General features: G+C 38.4%; 2 protein-coding genes across 8 annotated transcripts in view; one reads left to right on the top strand and one right to left on the bottom strand.

Moving 5' to 3' along the window:
* Window positions 1–10,578, top strand: part of LOC127442059 (period circadian protein homolog 2-like) — a 48,478-nt gene extending 37,900 nt beyond the window's left edge. For all 5 annotated transcript variants that reach the window (XM_051699749.1, XM_051699747.1, XM_051699746.1 and 2 more), the window contains 5 exons: window positions 1,613–2,526; window positions 3,273–3,450; window positions 4,983–5,208; window positions 8,219–8,369; window positions 8,819–10,578. In XM_051699749.1, coding sequence (XP_051555709.1) covers window positions 1,613–2,526; window positions 3,273–3,450; window positions 4,983–5,208; window positions 8,219–8,369; window positions 8,819–8,983 — 1,634 coding nt within the window. In that variant the 3' untranslated portion in view covers window positions 8,984–10,578. The remainder of the gene's footprint in view (window positions 1–1,612; window positions 2,527–3,272; window positions 3,451–4,982; window positions 5,209–8,218; window positions 8,370–8,818) is intronic.
* A 5,123-nt stretch (window positions 10,579–15,701) lies between these two features.
* Window positions 15,702–22,986, bottom strand: part of LOC127442082 (transcription cofactor HES-6-like) — a 55,937-nt gene continuing 48,652 nt past the window's right edge. Inside the window, exons 1-6 of one of the 3 annotated variants that reach the window (XM_051699839.1) lie at window positions 20,372–20,410; window positions 18,062–18,098; window positions 17,794–17,903; window positions 17,618–17,704; window positions 17,464–17,545; window positions 15,702–17,312 (exon numbers count right to left, since the gene is read on the bottom strand). In XM_051699839.1, coding sequence (XP_051555799.1) covers window positions 16,861–17,312; window positions 17,464–17,545; window positions 17,618–17,704; window positions 17,794–17,903; window positions 18,062–18,098; window positions 20,372–20,395 — 792 coding nt within the window. In that variant the 5' untranslated portion in view covers window positions 20,396–20,410 and the 3' untranslated portion in view covers window positions 15,702–16,860. Of the gene's footprint in view, window positions 17,313–17,463; window positions 17,546–17,617; window positions 17,705–17,793; window positions 17,904–18,061; window positions 18,099–20,371; window positions 20,411–22,986 lie in introns of those variants that run through there. The other 2 variants (XM_051699840.1, XM_051699841.1) reach the window with 2 other exon arrangements.

Here is a 22,986-nt window from a genome sequence, read left to right as displayed (position 1 = left end):
AAGCAAACATTGCAGTTACAGTATAGCAGTTACAATGGAAGTGAATGGGGCCAGTCAATAAGCGAAAATACACATTGTTTTAAAAGTATATCCACAAGATGTAAGCATTATACATGTTTACATGATTTTAATGTGATAAAAATCAATTACAAGGCTCATGGCGTTATGTCGTCATGGCAACGAAGTTGTAATATTGGATATGGTAAATAACTTAAAGCCAAGTGTACACTACACGACTTGCAGTCGGCGCCCTGCGACTCACATTCCTGTTTTTCGTCGTGCTGGTGTGAATACTTCAGGACTGTAGTGTATCAACTACGCGACCATTCGTCCCAGACTGAGGCCATGTGTACACTGGTATTAAGATGCGTTTTGGGTGATGATCCGAACACAAATGTATAGGCAAGACATCACCGGTACACCTGGTTGTCTCTTTTGACCACTTGTGTTCGGATTTCGAGGAGAGAGTCTCTGATTTCATGAGGACATACATCAGTCATTACATCTGTGTATTTCTAAATGATGATAAAGCTAAAAAAAAAAAAAAAAAAAAGATAAGAAAGAAAGTGCTAAAAATGGCGCACAGTTTTTACATTTTCCGACCATATGCTTATTTCCCTTTAAATCCGCTCATAACTGCCAAAAAAACGGCCATTACAGCTGCCTTTAGTGTCGTCCCATTTCAAACGGATCGCCCAAAATGCATCGTAAAATTTAGATAATGAAATCCACAAACTCACGCAGTTTATTCTTGATAACATGTCAACAAACATGAAAGAATGCCTCTCTCCCATTTTCGTGCTTATTGGAACCATTTGCAAAGGAAAAATAATAATAATAAAACAGCTGACTATAATAAAAACAGCGAGTAGGGAGATGTGGGTGAGGTTTTACTTTATTTGTTCTTATTTTTGTCACCAACTACCCAATACCTTGCTCTTCTCTTTTCGACAAACATGAAAGAATGGCTCGCACCCGATTTTACACGTATTTGCACTAATTTGCAAAGGAAAACAATTATAAAAACAGCTGAAAATAATAGACAGTGGGAAGGGAGAAGTGGGTGGGGTTTCATTTTTTTTATTTTTTTATTCTGCTTCGTAATACCTTGCCCACATCTTACGCTCTTTATTTCATTGGCTGTGGCTCATTGTCATCTATCGCTTGTCGGGACAGTGCACACACCTGACAAAAAGACATCTAGATATCAAGCTGTTTTGAAAACTGTTGCAGTGTCTGGGACTCGACTCGGCCTGTCGCAGTAGTGCCCACAAAACAATACCCTTCATCATGAGATCCGAGACTTCTCATTGCAGACCAGTCGCCGACTCAAAACATCAAAGGAGACGAGCTTGAGTCATGTAGAGTACACTAGGTTTTACACATATACGGTTAGCAAGTGATTTTATCACACTAAAACCATGTTAACACGTGTAATGTTTACATCTCGTGGCTACACTTTTGAAACAGTGTGTATTTGAATGTTTACTTTCTGGGCCCATTCACTTGTATTGTAAGCGCTGTACTGTAACCGCAATTTTTGCATTTTTTAAGTCCTTAAAACTGAGCTCCGTTACCCGTTACCATGCTCTCTCTCTTTCTCTTTTTGCAGCTGTGCCTGCTGTTCGCTCATGTAAGCAGGTTGGTGCTGCACCGGAGACAACCGTAACTCGCCGAGGTCGAAACAAAAAGACCAAATCCAAACGCATCAAGCCGAACGAGTCATCTGAAAGCACCACTTCTGGTCGCAGACCAGCACCCAGACCTCAGCTGCAGGGACTCTACCAGACCTCCTGGTCTCCTTCAGACACATCTCAGTCCACGTACCCCGTCACCTACCCGGCCGTGATGCCCGCGTATCCTCTCCAAGTCTACCCGGGGGCTGGTACCATACCACCCAGGGTGGATGCTTCTATGTCGGGTTTTGAAAACAGTCAGTGCAACCAGGATCCACAAATACCAATGCAGCCCATTCAGACACCATACAATGCCCCTTTGGTGACGCCCATGGTTGCCCTGGTACTGCCGAACTACATGTTCCCTCAAATGGGTAGCACGCCAGGGCAGCCTTTCTACCCAAAGCAGGGGAGTTTCCCTGCCCAGCCTCCCTTTCAACCGCAGCCTGGTTTCCCCACACAGACGCAATGTCCTCCGCAGTCCACTTTTACAATACAGACTAAATTCACCCCTCAAAACCCTTTTACCCCACAGCCTCCATTCAAAACACAGCCATTTACGTTCACGTGCCCGGACGAGACCCCAAAACCACCCACCCCTGAGCGGCCATCACGGAGTCCCACCCCTCAGTCCATGGGTGGAGGGGGACCGCCCTCCCCTCCTTTGTTCCAGTCGCGATGCAGCTCGCCATTGCAGCTCAACCTCCTGCAGTTAGAAGAGACCCAGCGCTCTGCTGAGAGACTGGAGACCACAGCGCCCTCTGTTGTGCAGCAGGGGAACAGCAGTAATACTGTGGAGAAAGCAGGGAGTGCAACTGGGCAGGCCAAATCTGACAAGGATGTGCCACAAGTAAGGACTCCATCTCTCTCTTTCTCTTCCATGATACCATGTGCAAGATAGTACCATGTTTTTGGACATTATGATACCATGGTAATACCATGTTTATGTTTATGTATATTGGTACGTATACGATTTTTACTGTATTTTATTGCATTTGTAAAATCTACTTTACAACATATGCTGTTTGTTCCAACGTATAGTTCCTCTGAAAAAAAATTAAAAAAAATAAAAACACCCTTTTACATCATCTGAAAATATAATCAAAAAGCTAAAGATTACCATGTAGATGTACCACGATATCAACATGTTTTTGGACATGATGTTATAGTAGTACCCTTTCTGGACATGTACCATCATGGTCATACCATATTTTCCTATCACCCTTTCGTTCTTTCATCACAATTTACTGAATGGCAATTCTATTATTTGACCAACAGGTGGCAGTACCTCTTTTTTTAAGCAAGTGACTCCAGCGTTTTAACCCTTGCATTCTTTAAGGAGCGGTCTCACTAGGCTCTAAACATACTTAAACATAAAATTACTTCAGACCCATAATAAATATGGGCAACCGGATATGATGTCACGCTCTGTGGCTTCTGTGTTTAATAAGTTCACACCCCAGACTATGCCCAAGTTCATGCAGGAGGTCTATAGTGAAAGCAGCCAAAAAGTGAACTGTGAACAGAGCAGAAAATACATTATTAGCTGTTGTAGGTCAATCAAATGACCTCTCCTGGCCCTGCCCTGTTTTTCAGGATGAAAGTTCACCTGTCAACGTCCAACATAGCGATGAGTTCTCATTGTCTAGTGACCTGCTGGACATCCTTCCAGAGGACTCGCAGTCTGGCACCGGTTCTGCCACCTCAGGATCCATGGGCTCTGGTTCTAATGGCTGTGGAACATCTGCCAGTGGTGGATCTGGCAGTGGAACAGGTCAGTACAGGATGAGAGTTTGCAACAGTAAATCTGATATAAGGCTGGGCAGTATATTGAATAGTCACGATATATCCATGATGATGTTTCTGGCAGTATATAATTTAACACATTGTGAAAATTATAAGGATTTCTAAAGACAGCGTCATTAGACTAGTTTCACAGTGAGCACATTTACATACACGTTTTTGCACAGATTACAAGCTGACAATGAGCAGGTTTACATGCACACTAATATGCTGATTACTCCCAAAAATCAGCTTATTTAAAAAATTTGACAAAGCAAGAAAGGCGTGTTTATGTGAGATTTGAAATAATTGCATTATTCTCTGCTTTTGACGTCAAACCGTGAAGAGACATGCACTCATCACGTGCGCACATTGGATAAGCCTGTGAGAACACCGGTGAAGGTGTTAACATGCAACGCAAAATCGGCGTAATGGGCAAAAATCTACACGTCGCCCGGTTTATTCTTACGCTGATAAAGGAACACAGTTTATTGCGTTTACATGACCACACGCATTGTCTGCTTACTAAGCATAATCAGTGTAAGAACGTGCGTGTAAACACGCTCAATGTAAACACAATGTTTTCATTTACCTGTGTAAGGTCACAAACAGCTTAAAAATAAAGCGGTAGATTTTTGCCCATCACCTCGATTTTGCGTTGCATGTGAACACCTTAACCAGCTTGTTTACCGGCTTATCCAGTGTGTGCACGTGTTGTCCTGTGTTGTGTTCCCAGTTAGCAGAGAATAACACGATTATTTCAGATGTCATGTAACTTCTTGGTTTGTCTGATTTTTTTGTAAATAAGCAGAATTTTGTTACAGTTATCAGTGTATTGATGTGCATGTAAACAGGCTCAAAGAATTTATATATACTGTATACATATGTATATATAATATATATTAATTAAATATTTACTGTCTTTTATTTCATGCATAAAACATTTGTAATCAAATTGGCTACAATTGCTGTTTGAAAAACCCCACCCTTTTAAGTGATTTCAGAGCACATGCATGAATATTGAGATATATATCAAATATTGTAAAAAGGCTAAGAAATATCACCCAGCACTTTACAACGCCTTTTGCTAATTGTTGATTTGAAGTGTTTTATATTTGTAATGTGCAGATCTAAGCGTATACAAGCTTGTAAAAGAAAATACCAAGAAAAAACAACAAAAGAAGAACAATGTTATATTTGAGGCCCACAATATTCAAAATGTACCAAAATATTAAAGCGGGTTGTCTAAGGTTGTGTTGAGGAGTAAATAACTAAAATAAGCAACGCTACTAACCACCTAACTGCATTTTTCAGTAGTGTGACAATAGTTCATCTGTTTTCAGAATAGTTTAGCTTATGCAGTGACGAGCTACTTTTCTAACAAGTAGCGGTGTAGCATGACAAAATGCTGCATTGCTTTTTTATTGTCTCATTGGATTGCACTTGCAGCTCTACAGCTGTGCTAACTTGCTTTTCAAAGATTCACTTCTCTAACCACCCCTTTGTTCTCTGAATCTTTCACAGGAAGCAGTCACACAAGCAACAACAGCAGTAACTACTTCGGCAGTGTTGATTCTTCGCAGAAATCCCATAAGACCAAAGGACCAGGCTCCGGTTCCGGTTCCGGCTCGTGTCCGCAGGCGTTGGAAGGGAGTGAGAACCTGATCAAGTATGGACTGCAGGACCCACTGTGGCTGCTCATGGCTGACGTGGACGAAGATGTTATGATGTCATACCAGCTACCTTCTCGGTGAGTGGGAGGAGAGAGGAGAAAGACCCCCAACCCCACATTCAGCCCTGTATTTTTAAAGGTGCATTTGTATGTTGAAGTGGCTTACATTGGATTACATTGACACCTAGTGGCCTGGATGCTGCATCATTCAAACACAGTAGTTTTCAGTTAAGAATGCCATTGCAGAAAGCCAGGATTAATTTAATCCATGAATGAAAGTGTCCAATAGCAAGGCAATTACTGAGAGTAGTATTCAGCTGGTCATAATATGCTAACATGGCTGCCCCCATTAGGCGCCCCTGCCCCATGTAGAATAAAAAGAGCTTACTGATATGACTGAACTCTTTACCTCACATGAGTTGTCATGATTTCATACACATGTTTTAAAAATAACTATTTCTTTAGAAGTAAAACTTTTTAAATGAGTAAAAAAGTTACTGAGTGAACCTTTAATAAATCACAATTGTCATATTCTCATCCCATTTCAACCACTTCCAATCCATGAGTGGCAATCCACAGCTTTAAAGTTAGAGTTCACATCTTTTTTAACCAAGTTGAGGATATTTTCTGTCTAGGTAATCAAGGTTAAACCTTTATCTGCCAATTTTCAGGACTCCCAGGGTCAAAACTATGTTTTCCAGGCCTGAACAGATCATGAAAAAATGAATAAAATCTTAAACGTCATGGCAATTTCTTTAATAAGTATATTATTCCACTCATAAATATTTCATTGGTTAGATATTGCTCTTGTGTAGAGTAAAACGTGCTTGCAAGCCATAGTGATTTTTTAATTCATAGGTTGAATTAAAAATTAGTTTGAATGATTAGTTTGAATGATTCATGTGTGAACTGGTCTGAATTTCATTAATTTTTAAATCTATTTAAGATCCAGTAATAACAAATGATTGGAAAATTTATTTGTTTTTATGTGTTGAAACCCTGCACTTAAACAGAAAATTCCTGTTTTTATGTGGGTATTTATGTATTTTTTAATAATGAGTTATCCACAGAAATCAGGGCCTGGATTTGCCAAAGTCTTAAGGCTAAAATTATCTCCTAATGCGTAATTCTGGTCACCAGCAAAGTGTAACTGTGTTGCGCGAATGAATTGGAAATTTATGTCATCTGTCAGCAGAATCATCTATCAAACTATATGTGCCCTCTCCAGAGTTTTCCTGTGGATACGCGCTCGCTGCAGAGAAAAAAAGGTGGCATTCACGGCCATCTATCTATAAATATGAGTGTGTGTGTGTGTGTGTGTGTGTGTGTGTGTGTGTGTGTATGTATATATATATATATATATATATCTCCTGCTATCTGTCTATGAGGAATTCACTGACAAATTGCGCTTGCCTATATACCAATCACTTTGGGCGAATTAAGAAAGCACGGTCATAAAACGTGACGACATCCATTGCAACGAGGTCAACTCCGCCTTACTCTTACATTAAGATTTCCTTAGTAAAACTTGCTCTCAAGCCTAGTGTACACTACATGACTCAAGCTCGTCTCCTTAGATGTTTTGAGTCAGCGACTGGTCTGCGACGAGAAGTCTCGGATTTCACAACAAACCGTCTTGTTGTGTCCGCACTCCTGCGACATTCTGGGACTAGTCCCAGACGCTACGACAGTTTTCAAAATTGCTTGATATCTGGACGTCTTGTCGTCAGGTGCGCACTGTCCCGACGAGCAAAAGACGTACAAATTTAAAGGGGAATAAGCGTACGACTGTAAAATTAATAAAGCTAATGCATGAACATGTACAATAGGGACACAGAAACGAGCAGCATGCACATCAGAAGCTCTGTTACAGGTACTGCACTAAAATAACTCAGAATTCTGCTCAAAACTTCATGTTTGGGAATATTTCGAGAAACTGTGTGCCGGTGTTTAGCGCTTTTCTTCCTTGTCTTTTAATTTTTTGTGCTTTATTATCATTTAGTAAAACACAATGTAATGATTGATGTATGTCCTCATGAAATCAGAGACTCTCTCCTCGAAATCCGAACACAAGTGGTCAAAAAGAGACGACCAGGTGTACCGGCGATGTGTCTCGCTTGTACATTTGTGATCGGATCACCCAAAACGCATGGCCTCAGTGTACACATGGCCTCAGTCGGGGACGAATGGTCATGTAGTTGATACACTACAGTCCTGAAGTGTTTGCACCAGCATGACGTAAAACAGGACTGTTAGTCGCAGGGCGTCGACTACAAGTCGTGTAGTGTAAGCTTGGCTTTAGCAGTTGTGTGAATGGGTTTTAACCAAAAAACTCTAAACTAGGAAATCTTTGGAGAACTCCAAGTGGTAAGATACAAATCTTTGTGAATGCGGGCCCTGGAGTCCTAAAGTATGCAGCTTTTGTGTGGAGTGTTAAAGGATGTGAATGGGACAGAAATCTCCCTTTTGTGTCATATTATTCTGCCATCTCTTCCCAGCATCTTAACAATGCCATATTATTAGAATTACAGAAGTCCAGTAACATATGTTTAAAAGTGTGTCCGTCAAGCAAAGACGCTGACTACCACACCTGGAGTTGCAAGTTCAAATCCAGGGCGTGCTGAGTGACTCCAGTCAGGCTTCCTAAGCAAACAATTGGCGCTGGTTGCTAGGGTGGGTAGAGTCACGTTGGGTTAACCTCCTCATGATCGCTATAATGTGATTCTCGCTCTCGGTGGGGCGCGTGGTGAGTTGTGCATGGATGCCGCGGAGAATATCGTGAGCCTCCCACGCGCTGGGTCTCCACGGCAATGCTCTCAACAAGCCACGTGATAAGATGAACGGACTGACGTCTCAGACGCGGAGGCAACTGAGATTCATCCTCTGGGTGGATTGAGGCGAGTCACTACGCCACCATGAGGACTTAGAGCGCATTGGGAATTGGGCATTCCAAACTGGGGAGAAAACGGGAGGGGGAAAAAGTGTGTCCTTTAGGGGGCGCTACTCAAATATTCTTTTGTGTTTTGCATCTACTTTGTCTACTTGGTCAGTGAGTGAGCATTTGTTTGTGTTTCTGTTCCCTTTACAGTGATATTCAGAAAGTTTTGAAGGAGGACAAGGAGAAGTTGAGGCAGATGCAGAAAAGTCAGCCATGCTTTACAGAAGAACAGAAGAGAGAGCTGGCAGAAGTGCATCCCTGGTTGAGAAGAGGTGGGCTGCCCAAAGCCATCAACGTCAAGGTACACACCATCATGGAGATTTAATCGGATGATTAAAGGGCTAAATGACAATTAAGTCATCATTTACTCACTCACATCCAAACCCGCATGAACACAAAAGGAAATGTTAAGCATGGTCATGCTTCGGTTTTTCATTCAATGAAAGTGAATAGGGATGGGTGCTATCGAGATCCAAAAATGACAAGCACCATAAAAGAATCATAAAAGTAGTGTACATGACTCTTGTGCTATATTCCAAGTCTTCTGAAGCCATACAATAGGAACGCCAGAGTAGTTATTTACAGTATTTACTGAAAATCAGTATCTCATTTGCAGTTGCATACTGTATGTCGACATTAGAGTGAGTAAATAATGAGCGGATTAAATTTTTGGGTGAACTATTCCGTTGAGGAAGTAAAATGGGTGCAAACGCTGTTTTATGTTGACTTATTACATTTGTTTGTTTGCAGGCATTTTTTGGTTGCGATGAGGTCAGTGAAACACTAACAGAGGACGAGTCGCCAGACCTGCACATGGGAGAAAGTGAAAGCAGTGATGTTACCATGCCCCCAGCCAATAGCAATGAAGACCCTACACATTCAAAAGCACATGCCTGTCCTGGACCTGTCACCTAACACCCATGTGTACAAACCTCATCTGATTGGACAATGCTGACATTTTAGCACTGAGAGAGTGTGTCTGCCACAGCCACAAACCTTTAATTAAGATAGGCTGTAGTGAGATGATTGTGTGTTTGTTTCTGTGTTTGTGTTTTGTACAGATGTGTAAATACACAATTTGAATGGACGGATGGATGAATCGATGCATAAATGAATGTGAAAGCAAATAAGAGTAAAAGATATTTCCAGACAGTTTAAACTGTCTCAGAAGCCAGACTCAGGACTGTTCAGTGACCACAGCTGTTTGGATGGAGTATTAAAATGATAGTTCACCCAAAAAACAAAAAGAATGTCATCATTTACTCACCCGCATGTTGTTGCAAACCTGCAAAACTGACTGTTCTCTGTGGAACACTAAAGGAGATATAAGGCAGAATGTTAGCCTTAGTCATGATTCACTTTCATTGCATATTTTTTTCCAGACATTGAAAGTGAATGGTGACTGAGAGTGTTAGTCCCTTTTGTGTATCACGCAAAAGAAAGACTTCTGGAACGACACCAGGATGAGTAATGACAGCAGAATTTTCATTTTTGGGGTGAAGTATGCCCTCCTTTCTAGTGTTATCCTGAAATGTTTTTGTTGATGTACATACACTGCTGTCTGGGATTTTCTGTGACTGAGTTATTTTCCTCTTTGCATTTCTTTTTTTACTACATAAAATGTTTTATATGTATTTTTCCCCTTCTAAATACAGACGTTAAGCACTTAAAAAAGTTCTTCTGAGGTTTGATAGTTGTGTTTTGGGATAGGTATCTGATATCCAGTCAATTCACAATCCTACACAGAGAACTTGTAGTTTATGAGCTTGAATATTATTTATTAAACTAGGACAGTTCAAAGGTACTTGGACTTAAGAGAACATAGTCAGATAACTTTTGTTTACAATGGCAGCTTATTTATTCAGTTAGTGGGTGAATCTAAAAGCTCAAGTTACATTTAGCGTTACGTAGAAGAGTTGGGCTAAGAAGTTTAGGTGCTATTTTCTTATTCGGACTGTCTATTTTGTTTCAAAGGCAGTCTACCTGATAGTCTGTTTCAATGTAGCATCTCAGTGTTAAATTCTCCTCTTTATTAAGGCCAAGACTAATGCTTTGCTCAGAGGTGTAATAACCGCCCTGACAAAAGTCTCAGTCCAATCTATGATCTCCTGTGAAGACCTGTCCAACACAATTACTAAAGCACAGAAGCACTTTATTATGGATGAATGGGCCAAATGACATTAAATATTGCATTTTTAGGTCTCCATTTTGAAAGTAATTTAAATACCTTTTAAATAGCTTTGTAGAACCGCTACGGTTAAAAGGCGCTATATAAGTGCAACAAGTGTGCTTGATTTGGCATTAAGCTTAGTGTTGAAAAAACAGGTATTGTTCTGTAAAATATGTCAATGCATAACATTGTAAAGAAATATGTGCTTGCATTCTGTCACTTTCAGAAATCTTGGATATATTGTATTCCTTTGTGGTGTCCTCATATATATATATATATATATATATATATATATATATATATATATATATTAATAAAGTTTATTTGGAATAAAGTCATTACAAGAAAGACATTACAAATCTTGGATGAGTCTTTGTTCATGTTACATTTAAAACACAATGTATGAATTTAGTAAGGAATGCCAGGCTTCAGAAAAGGAATAGCACAAATAATAAAGTTATATCAGAAGCTTTATGAGGACTAGTAACTAAACACCTTCAAAAAATAACGTTAATAAACATATTTAGAATAAATAACACTTTTGATAAGCGTTATAAGAGAACGGTCCTATTTTAAGCATTTAAACACTTAATCCTGATTCTTAAGTTTTTAGGGTTTACAGCCCATTTGAGAGCCCTGCGAAAACAGACCGTTGGGACAGAGGGTCCCTTTCTGTGCCATATGTTCAAAGTCGGACGACCTAGTTTAGTACAAAACCGTCCTCTTTGGGATTTTTTTTTTTTTTTTTTTTTTTTACATTATTCTTATGTTTTACAACGCACGTCGGATGTACAACTTCCCTTCGTGTGATCGGGAGACCCTAAAGGTGCACCCCAACAGGGGTTTGCGCCACCGCAGATGAAAGGTGTGGTAATTCCTCTCCTTTCACACCTGCGCCAATTTGAGGACAAGAAGGTGAGAATGCTTCCTCCAGGCCTCCTATCAAGACTACAACCTTCAGACGCCGAAAATAAGCCCTTGATCCGACATTACAACCTGTCAACTGTCTGCGAACGCAGTATGTGGATTTAAAAGAGTTAATACGTATTTCAAACGTGCTTAAATCTTGGTAATGGAAAACTGGATGCGGTTTAAATAAGTTAAGACAGGGAGCCGATTTACAGACTATATTATCCGTTCTGACAACGTGAGGCCTGAAAGGACTGATGATGTTAAAAGAGTAAGCTAATTAATATTCAAGGTTCCCACGGTCATGGAAAACAAATATACTGGAATTTAAAAAAAGATAATTTCCATCCAGGCCTGGCAAAGTCATGGTTATTCACAGAGCTAACCCCCCCCAATTATGTTATGTATTACTAATAATTCAAGTGAAATTTTATTTTTTCAACGTTTGATAAATAACGGCGATTTGCCGGTCAGAATTAGATTTCGACATGTGTAAGGTTGCCAGATTTGTATAACTGAAATCCCCCAATCAGATCTGGACACTTGTACAGTTTGGATATATTCTATCAGGGTGACGCTTTAGTAACGCAATCTGGCAACCTCCACTGCAAAAAGACGTATTTTTATTTTATTTTTTAGAAACAGTGGCAAACAGGTTTGTCAGGGTTTGACTTGTCCTTCTTAGTGTTCACATGAAACTTACGCCACTGAAGGACTTTCAAGAAAAACTATATATACAGAGAGAGAGAAAGAGCTTCTGGGAACGTGACGTCAGCAACGCAATGCATGTTGGGACTTTAGGACACGGAAGCTGTGGTGGATACTGTGTTGTATTGGAAACAGACAGTATAGTTTGTATTATACAGATAAAAATACGTAACAATGGTGAATGCTTGTTGTGTAATTAACTGCCATAATCGCACTCACGACCGGCGTGGAACCCGCATTTCAAATGGAGTGCGATTGGTCTTCGTTTGGTCCATTGTTGTTGTTTTTTTTCTGTATATTATCGCTGTGTACTAATATCTGATAACTGATGAGCATGTTCTAAAACATGGCGGCAACTACCCAGAATGCAATGCGTAGGGGCGTAATTTCCCAAGCTCTCTCTCTCTCTCTCTCTCTCTCTCTCTCTCTCTCTATAAAACTCAACAAAAAAAGAAACGTCCCTTTTTCAAGACACTGTATTTTAAAGATAATTTTGTAAAAATCCAAATAACTTTACAGATATTTATTGTAAATGGTTTAAACCATGTTTTCCATGCTTGTTCAATGAACCATAAACAATTAATGCACATGCACCTGTGGAACGGTCGTTAAGACACTAACAGCTTACAGATGGTAGGCAATTAAGGTCACAGTTATAAAAACTTAGGACACTAAGGAGACCTTTCTACTGACTCTGAAAAACACCAAAAGAAAGATGCCTGGGGTCCTTGCTTATCTGCGTGAACGTGCCTTAGGCATGCTGCATGGAGGCATGAGGACTGCAGATGTGGCCAGGGCAATAAATTGCAATGTCCGTACTGTGAGACGCCTAAGACAGCGCAACAGAGTGACAGGAAGGACAGCTGATCATCCTCGCAGTGGCAGACCACATGTAACAACACCTGCACAGGATCGGTACATCCGAATAACACACCTGCGGGACAAGTACAGGATGGCAACAACTGCCCGAGTTACACCAGGAATGCACAATCCCTCCATCAGTGCTCAGACTGTCCGCAACAGGCTGAGAGAGGCTGGACTGAGGGCTTGTAGGCCTGTTGTAAGGCAGGTCCTTACCAGACATCACTGGCAACAACGTCGCCTATGGGCACAAACCCATCTTCGCTGGACCAGACAGGACTGGCGAAAAGTCCTCTTCACTGATGAGTCATGGTTTTGTCTCGCCAGGGGTGATGGTCGGACTCGCGTTTATCGTCGAAGGAATGGAGATTACACCGAGGCTGAGCGGGATCGATTTGGAGGTGGAGGGCCCTTCATGGTCTGGAGCGGTGTGTCACAGCATCATCAGACTGAGCTTGTTGTCATTGCAGCCAATCTCAATGCTGTGCGTTACAGGGAAGACATCCTCCTCCCTCATGTGGTACCCTTCCTGCAGACTCATCCTGACATGACCCTCCAACATGACAATGCCACCAGCCATACTGCTCGTTCTGTGCGTGATTTCCTGCAAGACAGGAATGTCAGTGTTCTGTGATTCATATTTTAAAATGCTTTTTGTCCATATTTTTATGAAAAGGCACATTTTGTTCAATTTATGTGGTGTAATTTTTGAAGTCAAAAATTCATTATATTTTTATATTAAAAAATAACCATGAAAGATGAGTTTGAAAACCTTTTGGAAATTAATGATTATGTTTATACTCTCAGGTTTTCAAGGTGTAAAGAAAGTATTATTATACGTTTTACTTGATGGTTACACCATATGACAATTTGTAAGTTTTTAAATATTTTTGTAAAAAAGTAAAAAATTTTTTTTTAGAAATGTATGAAACCAAATTGTACACAAAGATTAGATTTCCGAGAACTTGACACATGTGTTCTTAACTAGATTTGTAAAAGATTTCTTATTTTAACAACTTTATTTGCTAATAACCCATAAGTATTAGACAAATAGTTTCTTTGACAACACCATCCCCCTTGAATTATTATTATTATTATTATTTTTTTTTACAAATCGACCACTGGTTATTCATACAATCTTTAAAGCTCATAAATATCTATAATGAATATAGTTTAAATCCTTATAATATTTCTTTATATATATATATATAAAATATATATATTATTATTTTTGTGAGCAAAAGCTTTTTCGACTTAATTCAGATTAGCGCCATATGTAATTTTTGATGAGAATGAAAACGAGGCTGCGAGGGATAGAAATAGACCTACAGTCTGTTAGAGGGGTGGGATTGGTGTTGATCATTCAGCTGACCAAACACTCAAAAAAAATAATAAAAATAATTCAGACTAAAAACTAGAATATACGAATTGTGAAAATGAGATGTTAACTACCTTTATACAGCTTTATACAGTGCATGCCATTGAAGAGTATAGGCTAAGTCTATCTCTAACAGCCTCGTTTTCATTCCCATCAGAAATTAAAGATGGCGCTAGGGGACATTCTACAACACTTAATGTGAAAAATGCTTAATGTTGCTTAAGGTGCACTCAGTAACTTTTGTCTTTGTGTCAACCTGCCACAGGCGCTGCTGATACAGTTCTACTCAACAGTCATTGAGTCGTTCCTCTGCACTTCAATAACTGTCTGGTTTGGTTCAGCTACGAAATCAGACATCTGAAGACTGCAAAGGACAATTCGGACTGCTGAGAGCATTATTGGTTGCCCCCTGCCCCCCCTTCAAGAGCTGTACACTTCCAGAGTGAGGAAAAGGGCTGGAAAAATCACTCTGGACCCCACTCACCCTTCCCACTACTTTTTTGAACTGTTGCCTTCTGGCCAGCGCTACAGAGCACCAGAACCATCAAAAAAATATATTTTCTATTCACTTTATTATCTCTGTCTGCACTGGAAGCTTCTGTCATCAAGACAAGTTCCTGCTATGTGTAAGCATACTTGGCAATAAAGCTCATTATGATTCTGATCTTGGACTTAATTTATTTTTAATTTAATTATCACACATTTGCACATATACAGTGAAATTCTTTTTTTTTTTTTTACTCATCCCAGCTAAGCTGGGGTCAGAGTGCAGGGTCAGCCATGATATGGCACCCCTGGAGCAAATCGGATCAAGGGCCTTGCTCAAGGGTGCCCAACAGTGGCATCTTGGCAGTGCTGGGGCTTGAACCCCCAACCTTCTGATCAGTAACCCAGAGTCTTAATTACTAAGCCACCACTGCACTCTCACCACTTACACTGACACCTAGCAGCTTGGATGCAGCATCATTTAAAATCAAGTTTCAGATGCCATTGTAGAAATGTAGTATTCAGTCAGCCATGATTACTTTAATCAATGAGTGAAAGTGTCAAATAATAACAGGATGGCTACTAAGATTAAGCATGTAGTATTCGGCTGGTCATGTGATTCTAACATGGCAGCCCCCGTGTGCGGACACTCTCCATGTAAAATAAAACAGCTTTTATAAGGTTACTGATATGACAGGAGTCTTCATTTGAATGTGAGTGATCATGAATTCATTCATATATTGCAAAATTACAATTCATGTATTTAGGAGTTAAACTTTTTGAATGAGGAAAAAAATACTGAGTGCACCTTTAATGTAGGCTACTAAGAAAGTGAAACTGGAGGACCAAATTCAGTATGCTCCTTATTGATGATGCATAGCCTACTATGTAGGCTACATTCAAGCAGATGAGCCCAGAATCTCAACACAATGCACAAAATTGCATGTTAAGCATTTTTTTTTTTTCACCATAGAAAACTTCAGGAAGACAATGAAAACATCTGAGGGTCTGTAAAATGAATTTTTTTTTTTTTTTTTTAAACCATTAACCAGAAATCACTAATGACTGATAAGTAAAGTGGAAATCAATTGGGCAAATGTTATGGAAACCCTGAATATTATGCCAGTTTTATTGAAACAGACTAAACCTTGTGACATTGATGATTTTGACAGTTTGTTCTATTATTTGTGCAGTCCCTTACAAAAAATGATCGTGGCAACCACAGTTTCTGCCTTAGTTATTACAGTTATTCTTACATTTATTGAGTCAATTGATAAAAAAATATTTTATGTATATTTCATTTTTATTATTATTTTTTTTATAAATAAATATGGGATCCCCGTTAAATGTAAGAAGCTTTCTGACCATTTATTTAATAAACATACTGGTCTGCAGTAGACGACATCTACAGCACGATGGTAAAATGCAACAGTCATTCTGACCCCACTGGTTCAGAGGTGTTAAGCTTGACAAGTCAAAGCCAAAGCAGCCATTCACACTTTAAAACACATAAGAGGTGCGATAAAACAAGCAGTTTTTTACTTTTTAATCAAAGTAATACTGCTGCATAAAACCGAATAACATCTGGTCATACTTGTCAGTTCTGTGAAAACACCGGCCCTAAAACTATTTGTTTATCTGTGATCCACGTGATATGGATCAAAGATAAACAATATCTGAAACTCATCAAAAATGAATCGAAATCAGAGATGGGCAAAGTGATGTTTTGATGAAGGGACTTTATGGGGGGGGGGTCTATCACAATACATCAAATGCCATTACATTTTATACCTGACATTTAAATGTGCAAACTCTTTTATCACGTTAAACAATGATCACACTTTTAAATGTCAGAGATCTATACATCTACAGCCACGACATTCAAATATTTACATTCTAAAACCTACAGAACAAGAAGTGGGGAAAGCATTCCCTAGAAATATTATTTTTCCTTACAGTGTTGTTTTAACTTAATTTATCTTATACAAAACAATTAAATAAAAAAAATGCTATCATTTAAAATGTTTTGCTGGCATATTGTTGCACCATGAAAGAGCTTATTGGGGGATATCTACAGGTGATTTCTCAATGGCATTGCTACGTCTGTTGTGCACTTTGAATTACAGCTATATCAAGTTGCAGCTGTCCTAATCCTACTATAGATGATGCAGATCTACCTTAATGCAGACTTTAATAGTTCTAAATGTTCCTTAAAGTTGCAACTGAACTCTACAGAAAAGTAGGCGAGATCTATAGGAAGGGCATCCCTGGTGTTTCAGTCTACCATGGTCTCCACATGGACTTGGAGTGGAACGCAGTTGGCACGTTTGGCCGGTGATCCGTGGCATCCACCGAGATATGGCTGTGCTCTGTGTCCGTGTCATCTAGGTCAGAGCAAAGGTCAGAGCAAAGGTCATCGCTGGAGGTGGCGGAGGGTGACGGGGACAAAGCAGAAGAGCCGCTGCTGACCACGCTCCTGTCTTCGGGAGAGAACGCAGCGTACATTCCCTCGCTCGACCAAGTGCTGCAGTCCGACATCAGGTCTGACAGAATATACTGGAAGCGATCCTCGTTGTTCAAAGGCATGCATTCCAGGAGATGGTTGAGTAGGTCGGCGGCTATCGTCGCGTCGATTTCTGGGCAGCTGGACACGAACGTGTGAACTTGGTGCATGCACTGGATGTAGCCCGCGGCGAATCGCTCGTTCGCTTCGCGGTTCACGCTGTCACCATCTGCGGAGGAGAAACGCATTATGACGTCACAATGCCAACACACGCGATTCGCGACATTTGATATTTTAAAATGTAGCAGCGTTAAACTCATTGAATGGAAAGGTGTCACGGTCCGTTTTGGGCCTGTATGAAACGTCATAACACCCCTTACCCTTAGCTTTGTTTTGCAGAATACTTTCCACGCGTTTCACAGTCATTTCCAGCACCTCGGCATTTTCCATTTTTACCTGCGCCTAAAAATGACGCAGAGTGCTATGTTAATACAGCGATTACAGGTCTTTTAAGAAGTGATAAAAAACACTTACATCCGAGTCGTCTAGCAGTAGCCTCAGTTCCTGTAAACTTTCATTAATGCGCGCTCGTCTCTTTCTCTCCACCAATGGTTTCCTCATCTAAAGACAACATAGAGAGAGAAAAGCGTGTATATCAGCCGAAAGTGTTCATAAGCCTTTCTTGTGTGATATAAACATATTTTCCATACCTTTCTGTCTTTTATTCCGTAATAATCGGCCTCATGTGTGCTGCTGCGGGAGGAAGGGGCCATGTTGCAGCGGTAGAGACCGCTGTGAGGACACAGTGCCGTTAAGACTCCTGAATGGGGGGCAGATGGTCGGCGAGTTCAGTTTGAGACAAAAGTCTGTGCTAACAAGCACTACATATATTGTGCAAAGTGGGCAATTGAAGAGGGACATTTATGAGGTCTGATTTACATGTGAATGGACTCGCTCGCAACCAATCAACAGCCTTACCCTTTGTCTTTTCCTTGTAAACCAACCCACCCTGAACCTGGAAAGGAGAATTTAGTTAATAAAGTTAAGTTGATAGATGGATGGATGGGTGGGTGGAAGGATAGATAGATAGATAGAAAGAAAGAAAAACAGAAAGAGTGATAGATTGGTTAATGGATGGGCAGACAGACAGACAGACAGACAGACAGACAGATAGATAGATAGATAGATAGACAGATAGATAGATAGATAGAAAAACAGACAGAGTGACAGATAGATATATAGATAGAAAATACAGAGAGATAGATAGAAAGAAAGAAAAAACAGAAAGAGTGATAGATTGGTTAATGGATGGGCAGACAGATAGACATATATATATAGACAGATAGATAGATAGATAGATAGAAAAACAGACAGAGTGACAGATAGATATATAGATAGAAAATACAGAGAGATAGATAGAAAGAAAGAAAAAACAGAAAGAGTGATAGATTGGTTAATGGATGGGCAGACAGATAGATAGATAGATAGATAGATAGATAGATAGAAAAACAGACAGAGTGACAGATAGATATATAGATAGAAAATACAGAGAGATAGATAGAAAGAAAGAAAAAACAGAAAGAGTGATAGATTGGTTAATGGATGGGCAGACAGATAGACATATATATATAGACAGATAGATAGATAGATAGATAGATAGAAAAACAGAAAGCGTGATAGATTGGTTAATGGATGATAGATAGATAGATAGATAGAGAGATAGATAGATAGATAGATAGAAAAACAGACAGAGTGACAGATAGATAGAAAATACAGATAGATAGATAGATAGATAGATAGATAGAAAAACAGAAAGAGTGATAGATTGGTTAATGGATGATAGATAGATAGATAGATAGATAGATAGAAAAACAGACAGAGTGACAGATAGATAGAAAATACAGATAGATAGATAGATAGATAGATAGATAGAAAAACAGAAAGAGTGATAGATTGGTTAATGGATGATAGATAGATAGATAGATAGATAGATAGATAGATAGATAGATAGAAAAACAGACAGTGACAGATAGATAGATAGATAGAAAATACAGATAGATAGATAGAAAAACAGAAAGAGTGATAGATTGGTTAATGATAGATAGATAGAAAAACAGACAGAGTGACAGATAGATAGATAGATAGGCAGATAGATAGATAGAAAAGACAGACAGATAGACAGATATATAGATAGATAGATAGAAAAACAGAAAGAGTGATAGATTGGTTAATGGATGGACAGACAGACAGATAGATAGAAAAACAGACAGAGTGACAGACAGATAGATAGATAGATAGATAGATAGAAAAACAGACAGAGTGACAGATAGATATATAGATAGAAAATACAGAGAGATAGATAGAAAGAAAAAACAGAAAGAGTGATAGATTGGTTAATGGATGGGCAGACAGATAGACATATATATAGACAGATAGATAGATAGATAGATAGATAGATAGATAGATAGATAGATAGAAAAACAGAAAGAGTGATAGATTGGTTAATGGATGATAGATAGATAGATAGATAGATAGATAGATAGATAGATAGATAGATAAACAGACAGAGTGACAGATAGATAGATAGTTAGATAGATAGAAAACTACATGACTCAGATAGATCAGATAGGATAGACTATGCATAGATAGATGACGACCTCTACGCACTAGGCAGCATCAGCATCAGATAGAAACAGCACAGACAGTTACGTAGCCTACGACTAGATAGATATGTATACGCAATGGCTTCCACATTGTGATGGTACCACGACAGTGACAGATAGAAAATACAGTAGCAGAGTGACAGCACAGACTAGACTAGATAGCATAGATAGCATCCTAGCATAGAACCAAACAGAAATTGAGTGAGCTCTGAGATTGGTTAATGGATGGATAGATGGATAGATAGATAGATATGATAGCATAGATAGATAGCAAAACAGACAGATGTGACCATGGATAGATAGATTAGAATACCTGAATTCAGATTAGATAGATAGATGAGAAAATACTTTAGACAGAGTGACAGTGTAGATAGATAGATAGATAGGTAGATAGAAAAACAGAAAGAGTGATAGATTGGTTAATGGATGGACAGACAGACAGACAGACAGACAGATAGACAGATAGATAGATAGATAGAAATACAGACAGTGACAGATAGATAGATAGGAAATACAGAGAGATAGATAGATATAAATAGAAAAGACAGAAATATGATAGATTTTCTATCTACTGTATGCGCTGTATGAGTTGGTCTATAATTCATGGGGCGCGTCCTAAATTTACCTGTGTGCATATGTGGGATATCATGATACAGTATCATGAATGCCTACTTGTTATATTTTGGAGCATCGATCTATGAAGGCAGAGATGAATGTAAAGGAAAATAAATGTATGCCTTTACAATGTTACATTAAAAAATTAAATACATGTCCCTTAGATGAATTTCAAGTTGGCTATGTAATCTGTTTATATATAATTCCTAAGACTGGCCACATTCAGGGTTGGGGAGTAACGAAAGAAAGGTGATGGGATTACGTATTTAAAATACAAATACAAAAAAGTATTGCACTACAGTTACAATTTAAATCATTGGTAATCAGAATACAGTTACATTCAAAAAGTATTTTGATTACTGAAGAGATTACTTTGCATTTTATTGTCATTTGTTTCATTTAATATTTAGTCCTTTCAGATGGAAAACATTTATATATATAAATGATGCAATCCAAAGTGCATTTGAGCAGTGGTGAAACACTTTCTTATGTTATATTCATACGAGCAGACAGAGAAGTAAGTTTGAAGTAAGTTTGGAGCAGAAGAAATAGAAATAAACCTTGTGTAAATTTTCAGCTTTACGCTAAGCCAAAATGCTATTTCTAGCCATTTTACATTCACGTTACCAGGCACGATCATATTTTTTATAAAGAAAATTCACGCTGGATCATAATTTCTTTTTTTCTAGTTAGACCTTTGATATTAGATAATAATTTTTGTATTGTTTTCCTGTAAAAATATTAAAAAATCCTTAAAACAAGATAAATGTGATTGATCTTGTTTTAGAAACAACACTGCATAAGATATTTAGGTTTTTCAGAGAATGTATTTTTAACATGTGTATTTTGTCTTTCTGTACTGGCAGAGTTTTTATAGTCAAAACAAGTGAAAAAATCTATCAGTGCTGAAGAAGTAATCCAAAGTATTTAGAATACGTTACTGACCTTGAGTAATCTAACAGAATACATTACAAATTATATTTTACAGCATGTATTCTGTAATCTGTAGTGGAATACTTTTCTAAAGTAACCCTCCCAACCCTGGCCACATTTATATTTAGGGTATAATGGGGCTAAAGGGTCACCTCAAGGAAAATGTGCTTCTTTTCTGGTCACAAAGTGTATCAAGATTGAAAAAACATTGATGAAGCAGCATACTTTGTGTAAAAAGATATAATAACGGAAGGTTGATTAGATTAAAATTAATAAAAAATAAATTTAAAAAAAGGTGGCGAGGGAGCCTTTTACCCCACACTTGGTGTAAAAAATGCCCCCAGGGGGCATATTGTGAAATCATGTAAATATAAGGACAATCGTTAAAGGGCAAAATTTGTCAACTTACGCAAATGCATTTGAGACAGCAAGATGCTTTTTTGAGCAACAAATTAAGATCATGCTTATTCTAAACTTCAGAAAAGGGTTAACCATTCTTTGTTAATTTCACCTCAAGTATTCTGTAGACAAATGAATCTCCATTGTGATCGGATCAGTCAACATAAGCACACTTTGAAAATTTTTCATAACAAATTTCACCCCACTTATGAAAAACAGTGTGTTTAATGGTGGGCCTTTAGACTCTGCAACAGAGGGACTTTTTACCCCAAATACTATCCTTTCACTTATTGGACAGTTTTTAAAAAACCTTTGACAGTTTTTTAAATACAAATAAGTATTTTGTCAAAAATAAATGTGATAAATTCAGGGATAATCATTAGCGACATATATTTGCAACATTTTGAAATGTATTAAACATTACATCAAATTACCTCGGAATCAAACTTTAGACATTGCATGCGATGATCTCATGGATCAGGAATATTTTTTTACAGTGCATAGTGACAAACAGGCATTTAGGAAAGAACTGTGGTAGTTTTTGTTGCTGTTAAGTGTTTTGGGAGAAAATAAAATCAAAAGTGCCTTTTACCCCAAGGGTGGCTTTAGTTTGACCCTTTTTATTATAGGCTATTTGATATTTAAGCCAATATTAACTCCAGAAAGAAATATACTGTTTCAATAAATAAAAATATGTATAAATATCTTTGTTGCCACACTAAGTCTTGCCTACTTTATTTGTTAACTACACTAACTTGCTCAGCAGCATCTAGTTCAATGTCACTAAACTTATCTTTAAAAAAATTAAAATAAAATAAAATAAAGTAAAATATATTAAGGGAATAAAGCTCTATAAACATAATTTTTCGTTTCATATCTTACAAAACCAGTTAATATGTTTTATTCTCACATTTCAGCAGTTTGTAGATTATAACCAGCATCAGAGCCATAAAAAGCAAGTGCAAACTACCAAGTTATTTATTAACTTCCGGCAGTCTGATGCGCATCACAGCGCGTAGTAGAGAACTATAAACGGCCAAAATAGATTCGGAAGGCACATCCATTTGTGGAGCATTTCATATTAAAAGTCCCAGAGTGAGACTGGCGGAGATGGGTCAATTATATTTTTTGCCTCATTATAATTTAAGATATTAAATTATATTTCATAAAATAACTTTGAACGTACGTAAATAATCAAATGAGTTTTTTTTTTTTTAAATGGCAAACTTTAAAATTAAAAGTACGGAGTTCAACAAACATGTCAAAATACTGTTATATGCAAGGCAAGGTTTT

The sequence above is a fragment of the Myxocyprinus asiaticus genome, chromosome 6 (assembly GCF_019703515.2).
Source record: "Myxocyprinus asiaticus isolate MX2 ecotype Aquarium Trade chromosome 6, UBuf_Myxa_2, whole genome shotgun sequence".
NCBI classification, from domain to species: domain Eukaryota; kingdom Metazoa; phylum Chordata; class Actinopteri; order Cypriniformes; family Catostomidae; genus Myxocyprinus; species Myxocyprinus asiaticus.
This window is presented reverse-complemented; position numbering and strand designations above follow the sequence as displayed.